The sequence below is a fragment of the Mandrillus leucophaeus genome, unplaced genomic scaffold, assembly GCF_000951045.1.
Source record: "Mandrillus leucophaeus isolate KB7577 unplaced genomic scaffold, Mleu.le_1.0 Scaffold474, whole genome shotgun sequence".
In the NCBI taxonomy this organism is placed as follows: domain Eukaryota; kingdom Metazoa; phylum Chordata; class Mammalia; order Primates; family Cercopithecidae; genus Mandrillus; species Mandrillus leucophaeus.
The window spans coordinates 1,142,250-1,165,337 of record NW_012105076.1 but is presented as its reverse complement, the minus strand read 5'-3'; the positions used below and the strand labels follow the sequence as shown (position 1 = coordinate 1,165,337).

General features: G+C 42.2%; 1 protein-coding gene across 5 annotated transcripts in view; it reads right to left on the bottom strand.

Moving 5' to 3' along the window:
• CCNY (cyclin Y) overlaps positions 1-23,088 on the bottom strand; it is a 326,866-nt gene that overhangs the window by 51,073 nt on the left and 252,705 nt on the right. For 4 of the 5 annotated variants that reach the window (XM_011995142.1, XM_011995141.1, XM_011995139.1 and 1 more), the window contains 2 exons: positions 17,291-17,325; positions 2,188-2,288 (listed from right to left, as the gene is read on the bottom strand). In XM_011995142.1, the coding sequence (XP_011850532.1) occupies positions 2,188-2,288; positions 17,291-17,325 (136 nt within the window). The remainder of the gene's footprint in view (positions 1-2,187; positions 2,289-17,290; positions 17,326-23,088) is intronic. The other variant, XM_011995143.1, reaches the window with a different exon arrangement.

Here is a 23,088-nt window from a genome sequence, read left to right as displayed (position 1 = left end):
GGAAAGAAAGGGAAGAAAGGGAGGAAAGGGAGGATAGGAAGGAAAGGAAGGAAGGAAGGAAGGAAGGAAGGAAGGAAGGAAGGAAGGAAGGAAGGAAGGAAGGAAGGAAGGAAGGAAGGAAAGAAGGAAAAGAAGATACTTTTTAAAGCAACTGAATTACAGACTGAAGGAGTTTCAAATGTGTGCAGTGCAGAGACCATGTCTTCGGGTCAGGGAAGCCCAGTATCTACACTGAAATCTCATAGCTAGTTAGCTTGTTCCTGCTCTTCAGCTTCTCTGTTCTCCACATTCTAACCCACAGTTCATTTAGAAGTGGCAGGGGGACATTGTTGGGAGAGGGGAGGGCAGCTATCCACTTCCATCTGGGGTCCTCAACCTTGGCTGCCTGTGAGACTCTCCTAGGGAGGTTTAAAAATCCAGATACCCACAGTATACCTCAGCCAGATTCAATCAAGATCTGTTAAAAATCCAGATACTCACAGTATGCCTCAGCCAGATTCAATCAAGATCTGTAAGGAGACCTCAATCGTCAATCGTCAGTGTGGTTTTAAGCTCCCAGGTGACTCCTAGGTGCAGCCAGGGCAGGAACCAGTGATTTACACAGACAACACATTTCTAACTTAGGTGCTTGTGCCTCCTAGACTGGACCAACGAACTATCAAATTGTCACACAGTTCTCTCACCAGGCTAGTAAGTGTCTGTATCACAGCCAGTGGCAATTTTAAGTGGTCCAAGGATGAAAGTGTTGAGCAACTAAGACAGAGCCACTTGTGAACCCCAAGAGCCCCCACTGCCCCAGGATAGGAAACTGTGTTACTCTGCCCTGGCTTCCAACGAGAGGAGTCCAGGATTAAAGGGAAGTTAGCAGCTTCTGTTCTGGGCTCCTCAGAGATTGAGCAGAAGCCAACAGTCATGTGGCACACAGATCTTCAGGGCTTTCCACTTCTCTCCGCAAGTCCTAATAACTTAATATGGAAAACACTTCCAAAGGTACTGCACATCCCATTTCCCCTCAGTAAACCACAGCCCAAGGGTAAACGTGGCTCAGGCAAGGGCACACATGGTGGAGCTAAGATAGAGCTCTGTGAGCACTGCCGGTGTGAGTTTATGCCCACCAGTCACTTCCCGTGCACTCTGGTGCTGAGGACGTAAGGGAAGAGGCTGCATAGCCATTTAGATCCTGGAAGCACGGAACCTGAGAGGTGAGAAGAACCTTCTCCTCCACCTTTTGCCTGGAGCAGACACTGACCACAGATGGTTATAGTCCTCACTGCCTAACTGATCATCACCTGTGGTCATACTCAGAACAGGGCTTCTAAGCCTGAAAACCTGGCCCACTGAAATGGATGAATACTCCTTATTTAAAATTTAAACACTTATTTCATATGCTGACATGTATTGTGAAATGTGTGCTTTCTTCAACAAGTATAGAGACAAAATTCAGATTTTTTAGAACAGAGCTGCTGACCACAGGCCCAAGCACATCAAGTTCTCTATAGTCCCTGCCAAGGGTCGTTATTACCATAATGCTAGTGGTACAATAAAGGAAAATCCAGTGTTCCCTCCCTCTTTGAAGTATGGAAACTGAAGCCCCATAAGGGAAAAAAGTTTATCCCAAGACTCCCTTTTTCTCCCTCCCTTGTAAACTCCATTTAAAAATATGGAATTAAAGGCCCCCAGAAAGGGTCCCACCCATGTCTTCCCTGTTGGTGAGAACCGTCATCAGAACTCAGATCTCCAGACCCCAGGCAAGTGCACCTTCACCAGGCCAGGCAGGCTTTCTACTGGAGCCCTGGGTCTTCAACTGGGAACACAGGAGTCTTGTTTTATTTAGATGGTAAAAAGTTAGTGGAGTTATGCCAGGATGGCTTCAATAAAAAGTGCAAGGGTAGAAAGCATGAACAAAAATCAAAAATACATTTTAAGTAATCTACATTTAAAATATTTTAAAATTCTGGTCTTTTAATGTAAATATGTAAAAATATTTCGAATACCCCACATTTAACTACCAAAATTATTTTTTAAAAAGATTTCCTGAATTATCAGTGCTACCCCCACTCCCACCCATCCAATCTTATCACTCCCAGACCCCACAACCAACCAGCTTAGCTGTCAGGTTAAGGAACAGAAAAAGCATTCAGTTAAGTTTAAAAAAAGAAAGAAAGAAACAACCATCCATATACCCACCATTTAATTGTATACTTGAGGTTTGGTTGACTGACTGTGCTATCATCTAGGAAAATGGTGGAGCAGGAACTGTATTTCCTTGCTATTTGTCCTGGAGGATGCTAGAAAACAACAGCAACAAGATTAATATCACCCCCTTAACTTGAGATAAGACCACAGAGGAAAAATGTCTTAGCAAGAAAATGTCAACATTACCACCAAGAACAGTACAAAAACATTTTATTCATAAAATGAACTTCCTTGCTCTTCCATATATAAAAGTCACCAGGACCATGCCTAGTCCCTAACTTCCTGCATCAGGAGAACAGTAAACTCTTGCAATCAAGCATCAAAAAGTATGTTTCAGAGTCCACAAAAATCACCTGCCCCATGGCTTGTATGAAACATGGCATCTACTACACTAACAAAAGCCTGCAATTTAGATGGTGGCCTGGTTTTATGCATAAGATCAAGACAAGTGTCCACTGTACCCACTTTCCTTACTCTTGAAATACAGTTGATTTAGGGGCCATGGAAAATGCAACCAATGTTAATTTAGAATCTCCTAATTAATCTGCTTGAATTTCAGCAGGTAAAGTTATAATGAAAAAATACTGCTTTGTTAAGGACAAAATAAGTTTTAAAGGGGAAGATTATCTGATACTTTTGAAAATACAACCAATGAATGACTTTTAGGTAGTTCTTTGTGTGGTCTTATGACAGGTTCTTTCATAATTGTACAAGTGCTGGGCTCTTTGGGGAACTTTAGAACAGAATTTCTTCTAGAAGGTACCGGTGAAGTAAATAGAATTTATAGCACACACTGATGACAGCTAGCTGAACACTAAATAGATTTCTGGCAACAATCGGGCAATATGATAAGTACACATCAATCTGGATAGCTCCTGATCAAAAGCAAACTAGAAAAAAAATTAAACTATGCAAACAAGTTTCCACGTGCCTGATGCTATGTTGAATGTCTGAGTGTCATTTTCAGCAACAAAAAAACCAACAATTCCTTGGGGATCCCAATATCATATGCCTGACCTGGCTGCCTGCAACATACCCTGGGTATACACAGTTCACGAATTTAGTAAACGAAGCCTCAATGTTAGAGACCAAATGCCCTGTTCAATATCTTAAAGTTTATTTCCCATTTAATAAGATTTCCTCAGTAATAAAGTAAGGAAAATGTGAGGCAGCCTGAGAAATATATAAACAACGTTATAAACAGAATCTCTTCTCAAAACTAGATAACAAATGATACTAGTTACTTCTTTGGGGTTCCAATTTCTTAAATCACAGTTGGACAGCACCGCACTGCTGAAGCATCCTGACCCTTGGAGCCCTAGTCTCACATCAACAGCACACGGGTCAGAAGGAAAGAACCACAACCAGGAAATTCAGAAACTAAGGCCTCTCCCCAGGGTTCTTTCCTTAGGCTTACACTCTCAAGTGCCTGTGTGGAGACAGGGCATAGAGAACGCTTGTGAAATTCAAGTCTCAAGTCAAATGTCAGTTTTCACATGGCATTTAACATCTATTAAATGAATCACATTTCATTAAGACAATCCAGACATTAAAAACAATTCTCTTCCTCTTTTTAAACTCTGTAGCAATCACATGTAAGTCATAAAAGACATACTAAAGCCTCAGACTCTAATAACAGCTATTACTATAGGTAATAAACTAAAAATGCTTAGGGAATTTTTCCTACAGATGTAAAATCTACTACAAACAAAAATCTGTCTTTAACACAGACACTATATTTAACATTAAAAGCCAGTAATTAAATTTTTTCTGGTGTTAAGAAATTTTTAGAGATATGGGATAACTTTAGAAATCCCAACAACGAAGGAAAAGGACAATAATATTTCATTTGTGTTTCTCGTGGGGTTTCCATTGTTTCCTCTGATGCAAACTCCTTCCCGATTAAAATTTAACAGGGCTCGCAAAGAATAAATGGTTTCCCTAAGAAAATATAAGCCATGAAGTCAGGGAAAGAAGAGTGATACACGGGGTCATGGGATCCCTCAGGATACAGAGAATATCCCATCATAATCTAGGAAGTAACCTTTGTGAGTTAATGGGCAGGACATCCCTCTGTGTGCACCGTCCCTAAGGTTCAGAGAGTTAACTCAAAGCCAGCCACACAAAGGGACCCTGCCCTGGACTGAGGACTGTCCCAGGTGCGGGTCTGAGCATCCCAGAACTAAGGGCTGATCTGCCAAAGCCCTCGATCCCAGGGGGATGCCAAGCCAGCTTTTAAACTATTTAATAACTTTGAAACTGAATAAAAATCCCAAATATTGAGTTATAAAGACTTTAGTTTCAGAGCATCTCAACACTCTAAAGACCATTTAGGCACTAAGTCATTTGTTGACTGTCAGGACTATAAGACTCACAGAATGTGAACTTCGCTTAATCTGAACCCCACATCACTAAAAAGCTGAAATAGCTGTAATCCTTCCACCAGAAATGCTCTTGACCCCAGGGTTGTCTCTGGTTTTTGTTGTTGTTGTTGTTGAACTGGTTCTCTCAGGGTGTGGAGGAGGAAAGTAAAACACCTCCTACTGTGTGGTACTATCCAACAACTGACTGATGCTTGGCCTCTGGACGCGGCAGAGGCACATCACTCACAGAACAGGGCACTCTAATTTGATAGTTCTCATAAGCACACGTGTGTCAGGTAGTTCTCAATGTTACTCAAAATGTTTTTGTTAATGTATTGCTCCATGATTCTGAAAACACTGGTATGTTTGTACATGTGTGTGCACGCGCACACACAGACCCTGCCACTTAGGTTCCCATCTTTGCTAGTAAATGACACGGCAAAGTGATGCGCTGGAGAAACAGCAGGGCATGATTCTTAGTAGTCAATCTGACTTGGACATAACTAGCTGTGTGACCTGGGCAAGTTACCTGGCCTCTCTCTCTGTCCCTCAGTTTCCTTAGCTGTAAAACAGAGATGAAAATGACAGACCCTACCTCATGGGTCTATCAGAAGGAGTGCATGAGTTAGTATTTGTAAAGCACCTTGAGCAGGGCGAGCATGTGGAAAGCACCTGTCAGTAATCGTTAAGTAGAAACTGCGTTAAACAGGTCAACAAAGCGACAGGGATGTTCTTTATGCCTAACGCTTACAACATTTTGGAAAAACATAAAAGGAAAAGCCTAAGGCAATGTTTTACTTGCAAAGGAGGGGCATCACCCTATAGACAACTTAGAAAGATTGTCCCAAAAACAGCAAGTGTCTTAGCGAGAGCACAGATACTATAGAGTCAACCACGAACTGCTTAGAAGAGGAGCCTGATGAGTGAGAAGCCCAATTGTGAATTATTCTAAAGAAATAAAATTTATATCTTTGAAATAATGTGAACCTTACAGATTAAGTTATGAATATGCAGAATAATCAAATTTTAGAGCTAGACTGAAGCAAGTTCATTTAGTCCACGTATTCACACAATGTCTACAGTACAAAATGTGATTTACATCAAGGTCCACTAATATATGAAAACTGCTGAATGACATATTTAAGAAGATTTTATTGAAGAGTTATCATGTGTCCCAAATAATGAGATTATCCCCTTAGATAATTCCAATACTGATGTACGTCAGATACAAAGATACATGGATATGCACATGTACATGCACATACAAACATACAATCAAAGTGCAGGATGAAGAGAAGGAGGAAGCAGAGATAAGACTTCCACTGGACCTTACACAATGACCCCAATCTTTCTCCCAACTATTTCAACTGCTCCCAATCGCAACACCTCCTCAAACCCTCCACCCATCTCCATGCTGAGCTCCCCACAGGGAGTTCGAGTCACAGAACCCAGAGGCCACCAGACAGCGTCCCCTCACTTTCTTGCCTCTTCTTCCTTGGCAAATCGGTCATACCTCCCTCTACCTGGAGTAGAAGCCCTAACTCTCTTCAGGCCAGAACTAATTAGTCCCTTGGCTTCTTCAAAATGTCTTTCTGAACTGGCTCAACCTCCACACTTCCTCCTCATTCACAAAAAACTCTAAGTCTGCTATGCAGATGGGTCCTCTGCAGTCCTCCTACCAATTTGATATTTGAACTGAAGTTTTTTTCCTTCTGGGGTTTCCTCCTTGCTTTCTCCCATCTTTCTGGCCACTCAGTATCAGTCCCTTTGTGGACTCTGCTTCTCTGAATTTCCTTAGATGTGATGGTCTTTTCTTCTTCCTCTAAACACTTTCCCAGAGGACTGTCACCCACTTTCATTAATTCAACCTCCTTCTGCCCTCTGTTGAGTCCCAAATCAATCCTCTCCGGCCCCAACTTCTGTTCTGAGCTCACTACTGCCTGGCTGACCCCTCCATCTCAATGTTCCTCATGGGCACCTCAAATGCCAAACTAATTTGTTCCTCTAATCAAGTGGCTTAAACCAGAAATCCTCATTTTCCTTTCTGTTGGTTTCCTTGTATCAAGTACTATCAATTCTACTCCAAGTACACTTTCACATCATCCTTTCCCCTGCACCCCTCTAGCCACTATCGGGTATATGAAAGCCACATCGTCTCTCACCTATATCACTGCAGTAACCACCTTGCCTCCAGGCTCACTCCTCTCCAAACCATTCTTCTTCAAGTGCTACTGTCACCTTAATACAAAGCAAATCAGATCGTGTTGCCTCCCTGCCTAGATGGTTCTGAGGTTCTCCACTGGGGAGAGGCACACGAGTCAACTCTCCATCTCTCCAGGTTCACTGTTTACTTCCTCTTTCCCTGCACACCACACTTGGACATAATTCAAAGATGAAAGGAACAATGGCCAGTTTTATTTAATGGCCATCAAGGATGAGCCCACAGTGTTCTGGGTTACTTTATGTGTATTCATTTAGAGCTCACAAACATTTAGAGCCCTGCAATGCAGGTAGAATTGCCATTTAACAGATAAGGAGTTCAGAGAAATGAAGTAGCATTTCCAACATCAAATCTAAGACACCAGAGCATAAAGCCATGTTTGTCTGACTCCCAAGCCCGTGCCTCCCTCCCTGAGATTCTGCAGCCCTTCCCTTGAGCTGTTCTCTCCTAAACCTTCTCGTATAATACCCTAAAGACCTTTTCCCCTCCCTGACTCCACTCATCCTTCAGCACTCTGCTGACAGTGCTTCCTCTAGATGCCTTCCCACCACCACCAGATGACCTGGGCTGGGCACCCCTCTGTGTGTTCTATGCCCATGTTCACCCTCCACATTACCAGTCACTTTCCATTGTCGTTTCTGGCTCAGTTTTCTATGTGTGTCTAGGGTCTAGACTGCAGGTATCTTGGAGGTACAGACTGGATAATTTTCTTGAATCAGCAAATGAAGAACAGCTCCATCTCGGGACTAGAGTACTTACTTCCCCTAACGGTGGGAAGTCATCTACCTCCATGACGGCACAGGATCCTCTGTGAGGGAGACCACAGTGTGGCCACAGCAGCTGTGTTACAGCAGAAAGGGGCATGCTGTGTGGCAATGAGCTGGCCACAGGGGCCTGCACCATTGGGCAGTGAAATGCTGACACAGGCAGAACACACGAAATGGGGCATGGCAGGCAGATCAAGGAGCCAAGTTCACGTGGACGAGGCACTCCAGACAGGCAGCACGGGAGCACAGTGGAGTCAGAAAGCTCAGTGCTTGGCTGCAGCTCTGCCACTGACGAGTTGTGTAAACGTGGCCAAGTTACTTACAGAGGACAATCACACATACTGGCTTGATTGGGACAGCCGTAGTTTATCCCTGTTGTCCTAGAATAACCAATAATAGTACCCCCTTTCATAATCAATTAAAATGTATAAGCCTATCACCTTAAGCTTAGCCTCCCTACGCTTCAATGTCTTCATCTATAAAATTCAGATACAGAACCTGCCCTTCATTGTGGTGCTATGAGGAATAACACCTGTAAAGTGCTTAGCACGTACATGAACTCAATAAATATTAAGTCACTTTACACTTAAGAGTCTCTAGGCTTTAACTTCCCATTTTCAATGACAGTCTTACTTCCTAGAAAGGTTTGTTAGGATTAAAAAAAAAAAAAAAAAAAAGCATTAAATAATGTAAGGGCCAGGCACGGTAGCTCATGCCTATAATCCCAGCACTTTGCGAAGCCCAAGTGGGAGAATCAATCGAGCCCAGGAGTTCGAGACCAACCTGAGCCATACAGCAAGACCTCATCTCTACAAAAAATAGAAATAAATTAGCCATGTGTGGTGATGCATGCCTGTGGTGCCAGCTACTCAGGAGGCTGAGGCGGGAAGACGGGTTGGGCCCAGGATGTCAAGACTGCAGTGAGCCATGATTGTGCCACTACACTCTACCCTGAGTGACAGAGTGAAACCCTGTCTCACAAATAAATAAATAAATAAATAAATAAATAAAATGAAGTAATATTACTAGAGGAAAATAAGCAGTAAAAGTTTGTGAAAGGAAGTAATATAAGTGAAATCTCTAAATATGAAAGCTCCACAATTTTTTTTAATCTTAAGGAGGGCAAACTATGACCTTGATAAAGGAGGCAGGTTTCGGTCTGCAGCCTCCTTGGGCCACAGAGAAAGGACATTTGCACTGGCATTCCTTGACTAGGAATGAACGAAAGGCCTGCTGGAGTGCAGAAGTGGAGGGGAGGCTGGGTTGCGGGATCACACCTGCCACCTGCTGAACTCCCAGCTCACAGACAGTCTCCATGAAACCATAAAGGCCACTCATTTTGCAGAAGTGTCTTTGCCTTATTCACACAGCTAATACAGGGTGGAGTGGAATTCAAGAACTTTGTGTGGAATTCTGAAGCCTGTGAAACCCAGAGCACTGATGAGCAAGAGCAGGTGTGCTCACAGGGGGATGCCCATACGTGGAAGGCACCAGGCTGGGAGAGAAGAGAGCACCATCATCCTTTTCCAAGACCACCAGGGGTCACAGAGACACAGACAAAAAGCAAAACTATGAAAAAATCTTCCTCTCTGACCTCAAAGTGTTCACAAACTAATGTTCCATAGAAAGAAAAAGAAGGTGCAGGTTAGGCACAGTGGCTCATGGCTGTAATCCCAGCACTTTGGGAGGCCAAGGCAGCTGGATCACTTGAGGTCAGGAGTTTGAGATCAGCCTGGCCAACATGGTGAAACTCTGTCTCTATTAAAAATATAAAAATTAGCTGGGCATGGTGGCGAGTGCCTGTAATCCCAGCTACTCAGGAGGCTGAGGCAGCAAAATCACTTGAATCCAGAAGGCAGAGGTTGCAGTGAGCCAAGATCACATCACTGTACTCCAGCGGGGGTAACAGAGTAAGACTCTGTCCCCGTACCCCCATCCCACAAAAAAGGGTACAGCTTTTAGTAGGATCGATTTTTTACAGCAAGACTAAAGTAGAAGGCAAAATGCCCATGGAGTTAAGAACACAGGTGAACCAAATCATTCTCTATGAAAGCGAGAAAATAAACCAACTTTGGATCTCAGAACAAAAACTGGAAAATGCCAACTTTATGGTAGAATTCTGCTCTGTAGATATGTACTTGGCCATAAAAAGGAATGAAGTTCTGAGATACATGGATGAACCTTGAAAACATTATGCTAAGTGAAAGAAGCCACTCAAAAAAGGCCATATATATAAAATATGATTACATTTATATAAAATATCCAAAATAAACAAATCTACGGAGACAAACAGTAGACTAGTCGGGGAGGGGAAGGAGTAGGAATGACTGCTAATGGGTACAGGGTTTCTTTTGGGGGTGATGAATATGTTCTAAAATTGACTGTGATGACAGTTGCACACATCTGTGGTTATACTAAAAACCACTGAACTGTACATTTTTAAAAGGTGAATTTTACATGTTAATTGCATATCAATAAAACTTACTTTAAAAAATAAGTTTTCCATTAGAAATTAAAAAGTCAAAGGCTAAGGTCAAGAAAAAACCTATGGGATAGACTGGAATTGGAAATTTAAAGTAACAGTATGAATTCATGATTTCTGAAATGTCTGTTTCCTAGCTACACCTGCTAAATGGGCCTAGAAGCAATAACACCCCAGCAGCAATGAGCACACATGGTGTCCAGACCTTGGTTCTAGTACCGTTTGCCACTAAAAGGAATCAGGACTCCCTGGAGAAATGGCTATCCAGGGTTGAGGCAAAGGTACAAGATGAGCCTGGAATATCTTATTGTGCCAAAGAACAAAGGAGTTCTCAAAACAAAATGAAAGGATGGAGCATGTCACAAGAACACAAAACCAGTGTCAAAAGACTGCCACTACCCAAATCTAGGACAGTTTGAGCATCAAAATATTTAAGCAGAGGCATGAACTAGGTATCACTGGAAAAGCAGAAATCCAGGAATCCGTACTGAAAATGGCTGGATGGACAGACAGATGGACAGACGGGAAGAGAAGGCTCTCCCTTGAAGCAGAACACCTACTGACAAAGGGAGAGGAAGTATGGCAGGGTTGGAAAACCACCATCTGTAACCAAAAATAATAAAGATTGGTTCAGGTAAGCCTCATCAACAGATGCTAAATCTGGGGGTGGGGATAAAGCACAGGATATCTACATGGTTTTAAAGTACCTGCCCAGAGACTGCTTGTTAGTTGCCAAGGGAAAATGAGTAAACAGACAGTGGAGAATCCAGGCAGCACCTTGTCCAGTAATTGAAATCAACACCAGCAACAAGAGTCAGATGATACTGCCTGCCTCTTGATTTGATGCCTTGAAAAAGGCAAGGGAACACTCCATGTAGTACTCTGGCTGTAAATGTTTAACTGAATCCTTCGGGCAAATCCAAAATGAGAAACATTATGTTATTATTTTAAAAAAACAAAAACAAAACAATAAAAAAAAACCTGACCCTGTATTCTTCCAACAGTGTCAATGTCCTGAAAGACTGAGAAACGCTAAGGATCTGCTCCAGATTAAAGGACATCGAGGGTACATGCCAACTAAATGCCATGTGTCAGCCTGGAGTGAAACCCATACCACAGACAAACACGCTGTAGTGGACATTACGGAGCCATGTAACACCGCTGGAATGTGGTCAGTTAATTAGAAGAAACACATCAATGTTAAATTCTTTATTTTGACAATATTGTGGTTACACAGAGAACAGCCTTGATCTTAGGAAACACACAGTGGAGTATTAGGGAGAAAAGGCAGAATGCAGACAACCTACTTCCAAACAATTCAAAAATAATAATAAAGGACAATGACCAAGGATGTGCAGAATGTGAGAGAATACTGGTTTAAAACTGATGAATCTGGCTACAGGGTAGATGAGAGTTTTCTGTATTATTATTATTCTTATTATTACAATTATTCTGTAAGTTTGAAATAAAAGTTAAAACATATATATGTATACACACACACATATATATACACACGCATATATATATACACACATATATATGTATCTATAAAGTCAAAGAACAGATTATAACACAAGGCTAAGGGTAACAGAGTCTGCTTCTTAAAGGGCTTTTCTGACAAAGTTCTTGCTTCAAATACAATGCTCCTTCAAGGCTTCACTTGATTCCTTTCTTCTCTCTACTCCAGAAGTCCCTGAGCAAGGTGATGAAGTTGAAAACTGAGGAGGTTAGGAGAGCAATGAAGTGACAAGTAGAATGCACAGCAAAGACGCACTCAGTGCCTGCCCAGCTAGCAGGAGTGGTTGTGCTTCCCCTGACCCCAGGAATGGCAGCAATGGAACCAAGAGTCAGTGACTGACTAAAATGAGAACAGCTCCTTCCCTACACGTAGCAGTGTCTGAGCAATGTGAAAAACAGGCAGCTGTGGTCAAGAATTTGTGCTGGCTAATTAAGGGATGAGATCCTAACACTATATACAAAAGATCAGGGCTTCCAACATAGAAACTTCCACGGAGAACACACCATAGGTTACCAGGATAAATCGTAACATCAGCTCAGTGGCCCCTTCACTTGGGTGTCTTAACAAGGACAACGTAGCTTTCAAAATGACCTTCCACAAAGGCACTAGGGAAGCAATTCCACCTGTCAGCTGCCCTGTATTTGAATGGGCCATTAAACTTTACAAGTGCCACTTCCTTTGTGCCTCGTAACAAGAGTGACAGCATGAAGGAAGGGAAGAAGAAACAGAAAGAGGTAAGAAAAGAGACAGTCTTCCACAGACATAACCAATACACTCAAAGAACTGATGTCCTACACAAGCTTCTCAACGTACCAGTATTTCCACGTGTAACATTATCATTTCTAAACATTCCGCAAAAAGAAGAAGAAAAAACAAAAAGAAGAGAGAAAATAACAAAATATCTACCCCATTTCAACATCCCTGGGTGAAGCAGAACAGGAGGTCTGAGAACCAGGGCATCTAAGGTTCCTTTAGTGACATGAAAATCCTGTACTCTCAATTATTGCTGCTACTTTTCTATAAATTTGAAATTATTTCAAAGTAAAAGCTGGATTTCTTTAATCTTACTGGATTTTTAAAATTTTTACTGATATTTTAAAACTGAGTCTTCTTTCACATCCTCCAAGCATATGGCACTGATGCTAACACAGCAGCTGCTCAATAAACTCTCATTCTATTAAGAGCAAATCTTCCAGAGGCAAAAGCAAGATTAAAATGTTTTAAATTTCAGTTCCTAGATGTAGCTCACTGTATTACTTGACTTTTATGACTTACAGATGAAGCTTATAACCAGAATAGACACCATTTTACAAGGAATCCTATTCCTACCTCACTCAAAACTAAAAGGCAGAAACTGATTTGGAACTGAACTACATTAAGAGCAGCAAACTATTCAAGTCAGTAGTCCCCAAAGGGAGCTGAACAGAATATACTCCTCCCAGAAAATCTTGGTCTTAATGATTATGAAAAAACTATATCCATACTCAAAATACCAGCAAGACTTTCATCAGTTTTGATATTGAACTTTGAAAATTAAATCAAATTTACCTAAACTCCAATGGGCACTAATAATACAACATACGTATATGGTGTTATAATTAGGCTGCAAATCATTACCTTCCTTGAGTCAAGTAGGTCTGAAATTATGAGCCATCCTAGGAGATAAGAGAACTGACATTTCAAGATGTTTCCAAGACTGCCCAATGAGGGCTTGAACAAAGTTCTTTTGGCTCCAAGTCCTGCTAATAATGTGACTCTTGCTTAGCTGATAAGTAACACTCCCTAGTTGCTTTACTTACTCACAAAGTTTCCTGAACTATCACCAGACTCAGTGTTGAGACAAATGCTTTGTTTTTTTTTTGAGGATGACACTACACATAATCCCCAGTCTGGTTTTCTCATTTCAAAGTGCACCTACGGCAAACAAGACAAAGGAAGCTGGCTATTCAACTCCTGATTCGTTCTGTTTTCATACCTTTTTTTTTTAACTTCTTAGAATAATCCATTCATTTCTGGTATGCTATCACCAGGTAGCAGGAAGATAATCACAGAAAAGTTAGGCTAAGGTAAAAAGCATGCATTCTCTCTGAGTTTCAGGAGTGATTTTTTTTTTTTTCCTGAGTGATTATTAACTCCAACCACCTACAATGTCACCCACAATCTATAATCAAATATTTTTACACTTTAATTAAAAGATTTATAAAAACAGCTAACCTTTAAAAAAAAAAAAAAAGCAAAGTCAAAACGTCAGCAAATTTTAAACAAAGTATACACTTTAAATAAAGCCCTTTACACAGCCTTTTAAAAATACGTGTACCTTTCATATGTATTAAATTTTCCTAGCTGGGCGCAGTGGCTCATGCTTGTAATCCCAGAACTTTGGGAAGCTAATAAGGTGGGTGGAACACCTGAGGTCAGGAGTTTGAGACCAGCCTGGCCAACATGGCGAAATCCTGTCTCTACTAAAAATACAAAAATTAGCCGGGTATGGTGGTGCATGCTTGTAATCCCAACTACTTGGGAGGCTGAAGCAGGTGAATAGTTTGAACCCAGAAGGGGGAGGCTGTAGTGAGCCAAGTTTGTGCCAATGCACTCCAGCCTGGGGGACAGAGTGAGACTCCGTCTCAAAACAAACAAACAAACAAACACACACACACAAAAACTTCCTATAACTGTTCACTTTAATTACATCTAAAACATACGTGTGGATTAGAATATTAACCTTTATAATTCACCCTTGTTGAACTTGCTGCCAAACATCCAAAGTGGTTCGTTTTCAGGTTTCAAGCCTTAAAACCTGTAATAATTCCTTGAGAAGTGGTCTCCTTTCACTTAATCCTCTGAGTCTCTCTTGGCTGTTTTGAGTCACTTAAAGGCCCTTCTCATTTTCTAGCCTGGGGTTCCATTCTCTACTGCCCCATTCCCCGGAGAATGTCCTGGGTCAAAGCCCACTCTTTTCACTTGCTCATGTGTGTTGTTTGCTAGAAACCAGAAAAGTCCTACTTTTCTCCACCTGGAGGAGGTTATTTCCCCTGCAGTTATCATGGTCCTGGGAGTAGAGGTGAACACCCACCTTGTCTTAAATGGCTTACCTACACAACTGTATTCATTTCTCTTAAATAGTAACCTCTTTGTAGGTTATTTTAGCAACATGCACTAAGTGGGTTCTTCAAAACTTGAAAGAGAAATTAAAGAAACAACCTCCCTCACAATACGGCAAATAAAAAATGAAATGGTATAATAAGGGTGAAAAATAACTGTCACTCCAGAGTTCAGTAACAGACTAAATGATAAATTTTAGTTGAGATCCATATTCAGAAATGAACCCTAGAGACTGTGCCACACAAATTTAATTATAAATGTCATCTTTAACTCAGATAAGCAAGCTAAACAACCTCTGTCACACGGGAACCGGTGTCATGATCTGAGGAACACAGAGGGTGTGAGCTAAATGGGGTGCTGAAGCAGACCACCTGGAACTCAACCCAGGCTCCACTGTCTACTTGGCTAACTTCTTTGTGCCTCGGTCTCCTCATCTGTAAAATAGTAATACTGAATTGTACCTACCTAGCACGGCCACTGTGCTAACTAAATGAGTCCATTAAACCAATTACAGCAGAGCCTGGCACACACGCTTTAAAGCACTCAGCAGATGGTACTGATTATTATTATTGCTCGTCTTTTCTCCACCGTTCTAACTTACTATTCCCAAGTTTCAAAACCTGCAAAGTACAGCTGCTTTATTAGCCTAATTGAATCTGCAGGTAATTTCACTCAAATGATATTTCAGCTGGTTGGACTGGTACACTCCCACGGCTTTTCCCAGTGTGGCAGGACTGATGGCGCTCATTAGCAGTGAGGTCTGTTCACAGTTTGGAGGGTCGTGCTCCTTGTTACAGGGTCATCTGTTATGTAAGAAACTTAGCACCCAGATTTCTTTTCTATAGGAATAGGTGCATTTGCACAGATCTCAACAACTGTGCAATTTCACTCTGTGTCAGCAGATGTGATTTTACAGAGGTTTGAATGCTGGGCTGGGTTTTAGAAGCTATCGTGCATGAGAATGCATGACCTCCCATTCTAATCCACGTGCTGGGTGCAGAAGGTGTGTACTCAAGTGTGTGGCAGATGCTAGGACTGTAAAGGACACAAAATGGCAACGTTAGGTGTGTGCCTGGGTGGAGGGCAGGGGTGTTAAAAGAGGTATGCAGGTTAGAACTGTGGGAGCACATCTCTGTATCATCAGCCGCAATGAGAACAGAGCGGCACAAACTCCTATCCTCTTTCTTCAATGCACCTTCCATGGAGCTGCAGTGAACAGGAAAGATGGCCTGGATGCAGTTCCAGCTCTTCCCTTTCCCTTGCAAGCTCCTTGGCAGGCGTGCTCATGAGTGTAATGAGTAGGAAAGCATTCAAGTGCACCCAGCAGGCAAACAAATGGAAGCAAGGATTTAGAGAATTTGTTCCAATCGCTTGAATTTTTATATCCAGGTATATACTGCTTTAAAAAAAAAAAAAAAAAAGCACAGCAATTTTCATATTTTCCTCATGACACAAATTGCAATTTCAAAGGTGCTTTACACGGATGTTTTGAAATTTAAGGGGCTGAGGGAAAAAGTCACAGATTGCTTTAAGAATCTGCTAAAAATTATAAGCCCTCTGACCCCTAGAAACTGTATAGGTGCATATATATTAACACTGACTACAAAGAAGTCATCAATCTCCTATGGGCATAGCATCATGTCCCTGAAGTGTAACAGCCCAGCTTATGAATTTCTTCCCAACTGCATTTTGTCCATATTTTCAAAGGGCAGCGAATACAATATTATGGCTTTAGTCTCTTTAATACACAGCTTTAGGACTAAGTATTCCAAGATCTGCAAACACATAGATGCAGACAGTCTAAAAATCCTGAGAAAGACCCTTGTATGGTTCTGTTTTTAGAATGAGGACTTAGAGCATACTTATTTTGATAATTTACACCTGTTTTATCATTCCATAACTCTCGGAGAGTTTTCTTTCCTAAAGGGGCATATTTCTAAGAAGAAGGGGTGGCTAGGACTTGCCTGGTACATAAGGTGTGGAGGAGGCGCTGGAGCCAGCCAGCTATACCTCTGCTCAAGGAAGGAAGAGGGATAAAGTATCTCAACGGGGCACCTGCACCTGGCCACCAGGGGAGGGAGACATGGCTAAGAATGGCCAAAAGACTACAGCCAAATGTTTGAACATCTTTTTTTAATTTAGTGTTATCAAGTTTATCCTCTTTCTTCGAGCATCAGAAGAACATGCAGACTCTACTGGACCCACAAATAACAAATGGGAAGAGTCAAGTGTGGAGACAGAGAGCCTCATGGAAAACAATTATGTGTTTATTCAAATGAAACTGAGCTACGAGAGAGAAAGAGTAATTTGGGGGTGAGGGTAGAGAAAGGAAATGATTCAAAATTAAAAAGAAGTGCCTTTCGCTTGGACTTGCTGGGTGATGTTTGATATGTTATTGTTCACACACATCATCTCATGAACAATAGTGGTCTAGGGCTTCTGGAAAAATATTTGGGACAGTGGACAGATACCGAGTAATGCTTGTCAAATTACAAACCAAACTAAGCATAAGTACACTGCAACATTCTTCCAAGTATCTACAAAGCACACGAGCCATTTTCATCCATCACAGACACAGTTATTTCAGCTCTTTATACTGTACAGTCATTATGAAAAACACAGGGAGACAGCTTCACTTACATGGTTAATGAAGAGACTCTTGCGTTTTTCTCTCACTGTGAAAACAAAAGATGCAACAGAAATGTTACATGCCTGCATGCCAACCCCTGGCAGGTGGCTGAGGACTGGGCCCCTGTGCCGTGGTCCCATCCTTCCACCAACCAACATACCCACTTGCTCATTTATCAAACATAAGAATATGGGACCTGCACAAATGCAGATCTGAATGAACTTGGCTCACAAAGGGAAATATACATCCATTTAAACAACGGCACCATAACAATATAACTGCAGCTGAAATCAATTAAGGGGTAACAGATTTCCATTAACTGAATAAAAAAGTAATTAGTAACCGTCATGAAACTCATATGCATCTATTAGTTTAACATAATTAACAAATAATAGGACTATTTATTCCCAACCCTACCAGACCCATAAAGCTCCACAGCATATAAGGGAAATATAAATAACAACAATATCTAGAAAGCACTGAGACCCAGGAAGACGACGTACATCAGTGGCGTTACTTATCATGGAAACCCATTATTCTCCATGCTGGGTGCTGGTGAATACAGCTGAGCTTCTGTCTGGGAGGCCCCTGGAGCTCCTTGTGGCACCCACCCCCAACCCCACAAGGCTGACAGAGGTCACCATAATTGATCCTGCTCTAACAAGGTGGCTTCTCACACTGCTGTCTGTACACATGGCCTGTGTTGAGCAGCTCAGCCTCCAGTGTCCCCAGACACCAGTGTTTCTCAGAATGGGAGCCTGCAGCCCCAGAGAGGTAGAAGGGTCAGTCACAGGGAACACGAAGAGCTTGTAATAACCTAGTATCACTGAACTTTGCATTTTCTTTTCTGAAGGCTCATTTTGTGGGAACAGATTAATCCATCAACACATTTAATCGTTGCTGTAAAAGATATGAAAAATAGGTTTCCTTCAAGGAGATAACATCCTAGGTCCCCAAGAATCAACAATGTTATCTTGGGGTACCCTAAAACAACAGTGTACAAAAGATAGAGGAAGGTTTTCTCCTTACAGTCCATGCCCCCACAAAGCAGATTCACTACTGTTTTCAAAAGCCTTCCTACTGATCTGTTGGAGGGATGATGGAACTGTGTTTCTAACACTCATACGCTGTTCTTAGGCTCACAAAAAAACACTTCTCTTTTCCATAGAAGTCTTGTCCTCTCTGAAATGAATGCTGCCTTCCATCCTTGATATCTCAAAGATAACAAAAGCAAAAATGCAAAAGCAAAAATCTGTCTGAGGATACTGTTGGGCACTTTAAAAAGAGACTGACACATAGAAGGTAGCTCGATAGACCCATGTGCAGAAGATCAGCCCCCTGCTGTCACAGGACAGGGCACCCTGGCCATGCCTGAGGCCAGATTACCACACAAAGAACATGAGTGCACAGAAAGCGGCGACAAACTGGTCTGCTATGCACAGCATGGAGGCAGAGGGATTACATTTTACCTGACTCCAAGGAAGCATCCACATGTAAACCATAGCAAAACAAACAGGATGGTCTGGCTGGAAGCTCTGGGTTTTAACTTCCTGGCATACATACATACATACATACATACATACATACATACATACATACAGTGTGTGCATGCACATGTGTGTGTTTTCTTTAAATCAATTTATACTAAACTATTATGCATGCAGCCAAGGATGGAGATATGATGATAATTCTATGGTGATTTCCCACTGACCGAAGGGATCTGGAAACCCTTTCTACATGGGCCACAGAACTCACAGGGTACCCACAATACTCTGACATGACAGTCCTTCTCAGAGCATCCCAGTGATAGGTTTGTGCAAAAGAGACTTGTGTCTCCCAATTGTGGGGACCACTGCATATACTAAGGTCACCTCAACACCCTACATCAGCCCCTGCCTTCAGCAAATGAAAGATATCCATGCCTCAAAAAATACCAGCGCTTCCTATATGTGTACTATTGAGATTAGGAAATATTCACACATAGAAGTAATGGCTGAGATGCATAACCTTCAATAAGTCTGACCAAGAAAGCTGACATGGTTTGGCTGTGTCCCCACCCAAATCTCATCTTGAATTCCCACATGTTGTGGGAGGCACCCAATGGAAGGTAACTGAATCATAGGGGCAGGTCTTTCCCATGCTTTCTCTTGCTTTTCCCATGCTTTTCTCATGATAGTGAATAAGTCTCATCAGATCTGATGATTGTAAAAAGGCGAGTTTCTCGGCACAAGCCCTCTTCGCCTTGTCTGCTGCGATGTGAGACGTGCCTGAGATACCTTCCACCATGACTGTGAGGCCTCCCCAGCTACATGGAACCGTAAGTCCATTAAACCTCTTTCTTTTGTAAACTGCCCAGTCTGGGGGTATGTCTTTATCAGCAGTGTGAAAACGGACTAATACAAAAGCTTTCAAACAAACAAATAAACAAAAAAAAAACTACACCAGACACAGAAGACTATTATAAACACACATGCCATTCTTGTCTGCCACCTACAAGGATCAATCTCAGGGAGGAATCAGGTCATTTTCATGAACTCCAGCTGGCTGCAATGAGAATGGTGAAGAAAAACGAAAGTTCACGAAGACTATTACAAAACACCTGAGGATAAGCTATCTGCATCTATTACAGAATCTCTCAGGCATTCACTGCTTCTATGCAAATGAACACCTACACACTACCCTATTTCCTCAGAGCAACCTGGGGCTCCTGGGGCCTGAGTCAGGTGCCACTTTCCTGTGTGGTTTTGTAATGTCCCTGCTAAGAGGGCCTTCGGCAGATGAAGTCTGCACAGTTTCTGAGAAGATTTTCCATACATGAATCCCTATGGCCGACTGGCTTTTGGAGTGTCTTCTGCGCCCCCAAACCAACAACCTATCCCTATATAAATGGGGAGAATTCCTGATATCCATGTTGGACCAAGTGGCCCATTACTTTGACCATCCTGCCTGGACTGGGGGGACACTCTACCCTCTCTGGGCTAACTCCTTCTCCTGGGAATCTGGAGTTGGGACATACTCGAAGGGCTCTGCTCAACCTTAACTGAGGGTATGATGTGTAAACTTCAGACTGGGGTGGGGCTCATCTCCTGCTGTGCAGAAAAGAGTGAAGCAGCAGATCTGACTGCCATCCCTAAAGCACCTGTTGCGAGGCTGGCCCTTGGCTGGTATCTGGGAACTTGGATTTAGAAGGGTTCCCTTCCATTATTCCCTAACTGGTAAAAGTGGCTCATTGTGCCTAAGCTGTCCGCACAAACAATATGCTCTATGCCGCATACAGTATGGTTTATTTCCTTCTGGGAGTCTGGAACTTTGGTACTTAACAGGCAAAGCCTTCTTACATAAGCGGTCCTCCATAAAAATCCTGGGTGCTGGGTTTCCACCCAGGAGTTTCCCTGGCTGACAACATTCCACAGTTGTTTTCACAACTCATTTGTGAATGGGGGGATGAAGTGCAACCTGTGCAGCTCCATGGGCGAGGACTCGCCCCATGCACCTCTTCCCTGTACTGAGTTTCCCTCATGTGCTTGCATTGTAGTAAGTTACAGTCATGAGTGTGACTGTATTTTATGTCTTATGATTCCTGGACCCCCCACACAGCTGCCATGCAGAGAAGCATGGCGGAGGGAGATGGGCAGAAGGCAGGTGCTGCCTTAGTCCTAACGGCTTTTAGTACCCAGTTCCACCAATGTGTGAGCTGTCTGAGATACCCTCAGTGCCCTTAAAATTAATTACTCCTTTTCCCCTAAGCTAGCTGGAGCACAACCAAGACATTACTATGGGGGAATAAGATAAGTAGAATCTTTTTTTTTTTTTTTTTTTGAGATGGAGTCTCGCTCTGCTGTCCAGGCTGGAGGGTAGTAAGCTGACTCACTCCGCCTCCCAGGTTCAAGCGATTCTCCTGCCTCAGCCTCCTAAGTAGCTGGGAGTACAGGGGTGCACCACCACACCCAGCTAATTTTTTGTATTTTTTAGTAGAGACAGGGTTTTGCCATGTCAGCCAGGCTGGTCTCGAACTCCTCACCTCAAGTGATCTGCCTGCCTCGGCCTCCCAAAGCGCTGGGATTACAGGCATGAACCACCACACCCAGTGATAAGCAGAATATTCTACAGTGGCATAACACCTGAAACGACTGACAGAATTGCCCAAATCTAAATCTGGCTTTAAAATAAATTTGAAACCACTGAGGCTGATGTGGGTCCAGCTCTGAAATTAAAAATGCTTTAGCTATTTTATGTAATGGTATAAGCAATATGCCAACTCATTCCTAATAGCTGGTTTCAGTCATCTTTAAAACTTCAGTATTTTTGGTCACTATAATATATCAATCAAAATCTCTGGAGTTTTCTGAGTTAATGTCTAACTGAATTAACTAATAATCATGTTTTGCTTCTTTAGGGAAAACAGGCAATAAATTGATATGGATCATAAATTTTTTCTTTCCTGGGAGAGGAATAATAGCAACCTCCTTTGACACAATCTATGATAGTTAAGAGGATTTTTAATTGGCTACAGTGACAGTCCATAACGACGTAAACAGAAAATGTACCAGTGGCTTTAAAAATAAGCCATCTAAAATCAGCAAAAACAATACAGTTGGCATTAAAAGTCTTCTCCTGATAAAATGGGGAGTTAAGAGAGTCAAAGGCAGTGCTTGCAATCTGAGGGACAAACAAAATTACACTTGTTGCTATGGGATACTCTCTTGCCACAATGTCACACAAGTGACTCTTTAAAATACAACTTTCAACCTAGTGCCTGATTATTAATGAGGATTTATTAACAATCTAAACACAATTTCAGCTGATTCCTGTCATAGGTCAGCATTTAAAAGACTACCTTGGTTTCTCCTCTTCCATTTCCAATTTTTTTTTTTTTTTTTTTTTTTTTTTTTAAGAGATGAGATCTCACTATGTTGCCCAGGCTGGTATTGAACTACTGGGCTCAAGCAATCCTCCTGTCTCGTCACCCCTCAAAGTTTTGGGATTACAGGTATGAGCCACCACACCTGACTCTCCTCTTCCATTTCTAAAATAGACCGACCTTCCAATGGCAAGTGTTAGCCACCACCAAGCCACAGGATGCTGGTGCTAAAAAGGTCCTAAGATACCTAAGATATCCTTTCTTTGGCAAATAAGGGAAGAGCCCAAGCAGGCCAAGAAAGGGAGGGCCCGGAAGAAGAGAGGAGATCGCGTGCAGGACCCCTTCCTCTATACACCCGCCCTCCAACAGGAGCATCACTGGTGCGAACAGACACCTCTGGCATCTGCATAAAACGAGTCCCATTTAAAAACAGAATGACAATTAGAACCAGGTATGAACAGAGCTGTGCTATTCTACAAAGAAAATCTACTTAACTGATTACTCTGGATGTGAAGGACTGGCAGGCCACACAAGAGGCAGGATTCAACTAAAGAATGATAGAATTTTGTTTGGATATACGAAGCTAATTGCTGAGGTAGCTCCAATGCAGATCACGAAGATCTGGTTGAAAAGAAAAGGTTTCATTTCTCTTTCCTTTTTCCTGTGGGTAGCATACAGCAGGCCTTGAAGAATAAAATTAAAAGTTCACTATTAACTTTTCTTATAGTAAATTTGAGATTACCACACAGTTCCTACAGTTTTCAATAATTCAGTGAATTCACACTCAATTCAAAAGAACTGTTGAGCACCTGTTCAGAGTGCACATGGAGGCTCCTGCCCTGCTGAGCTCCTGTCCTGACAGGGAGGTCATCATGAACACAAACGGCCAGGACACAAAGTGCACTGTAGCAGGAACATCACCCACACTTTGGAGCTCAGAACAAAGCA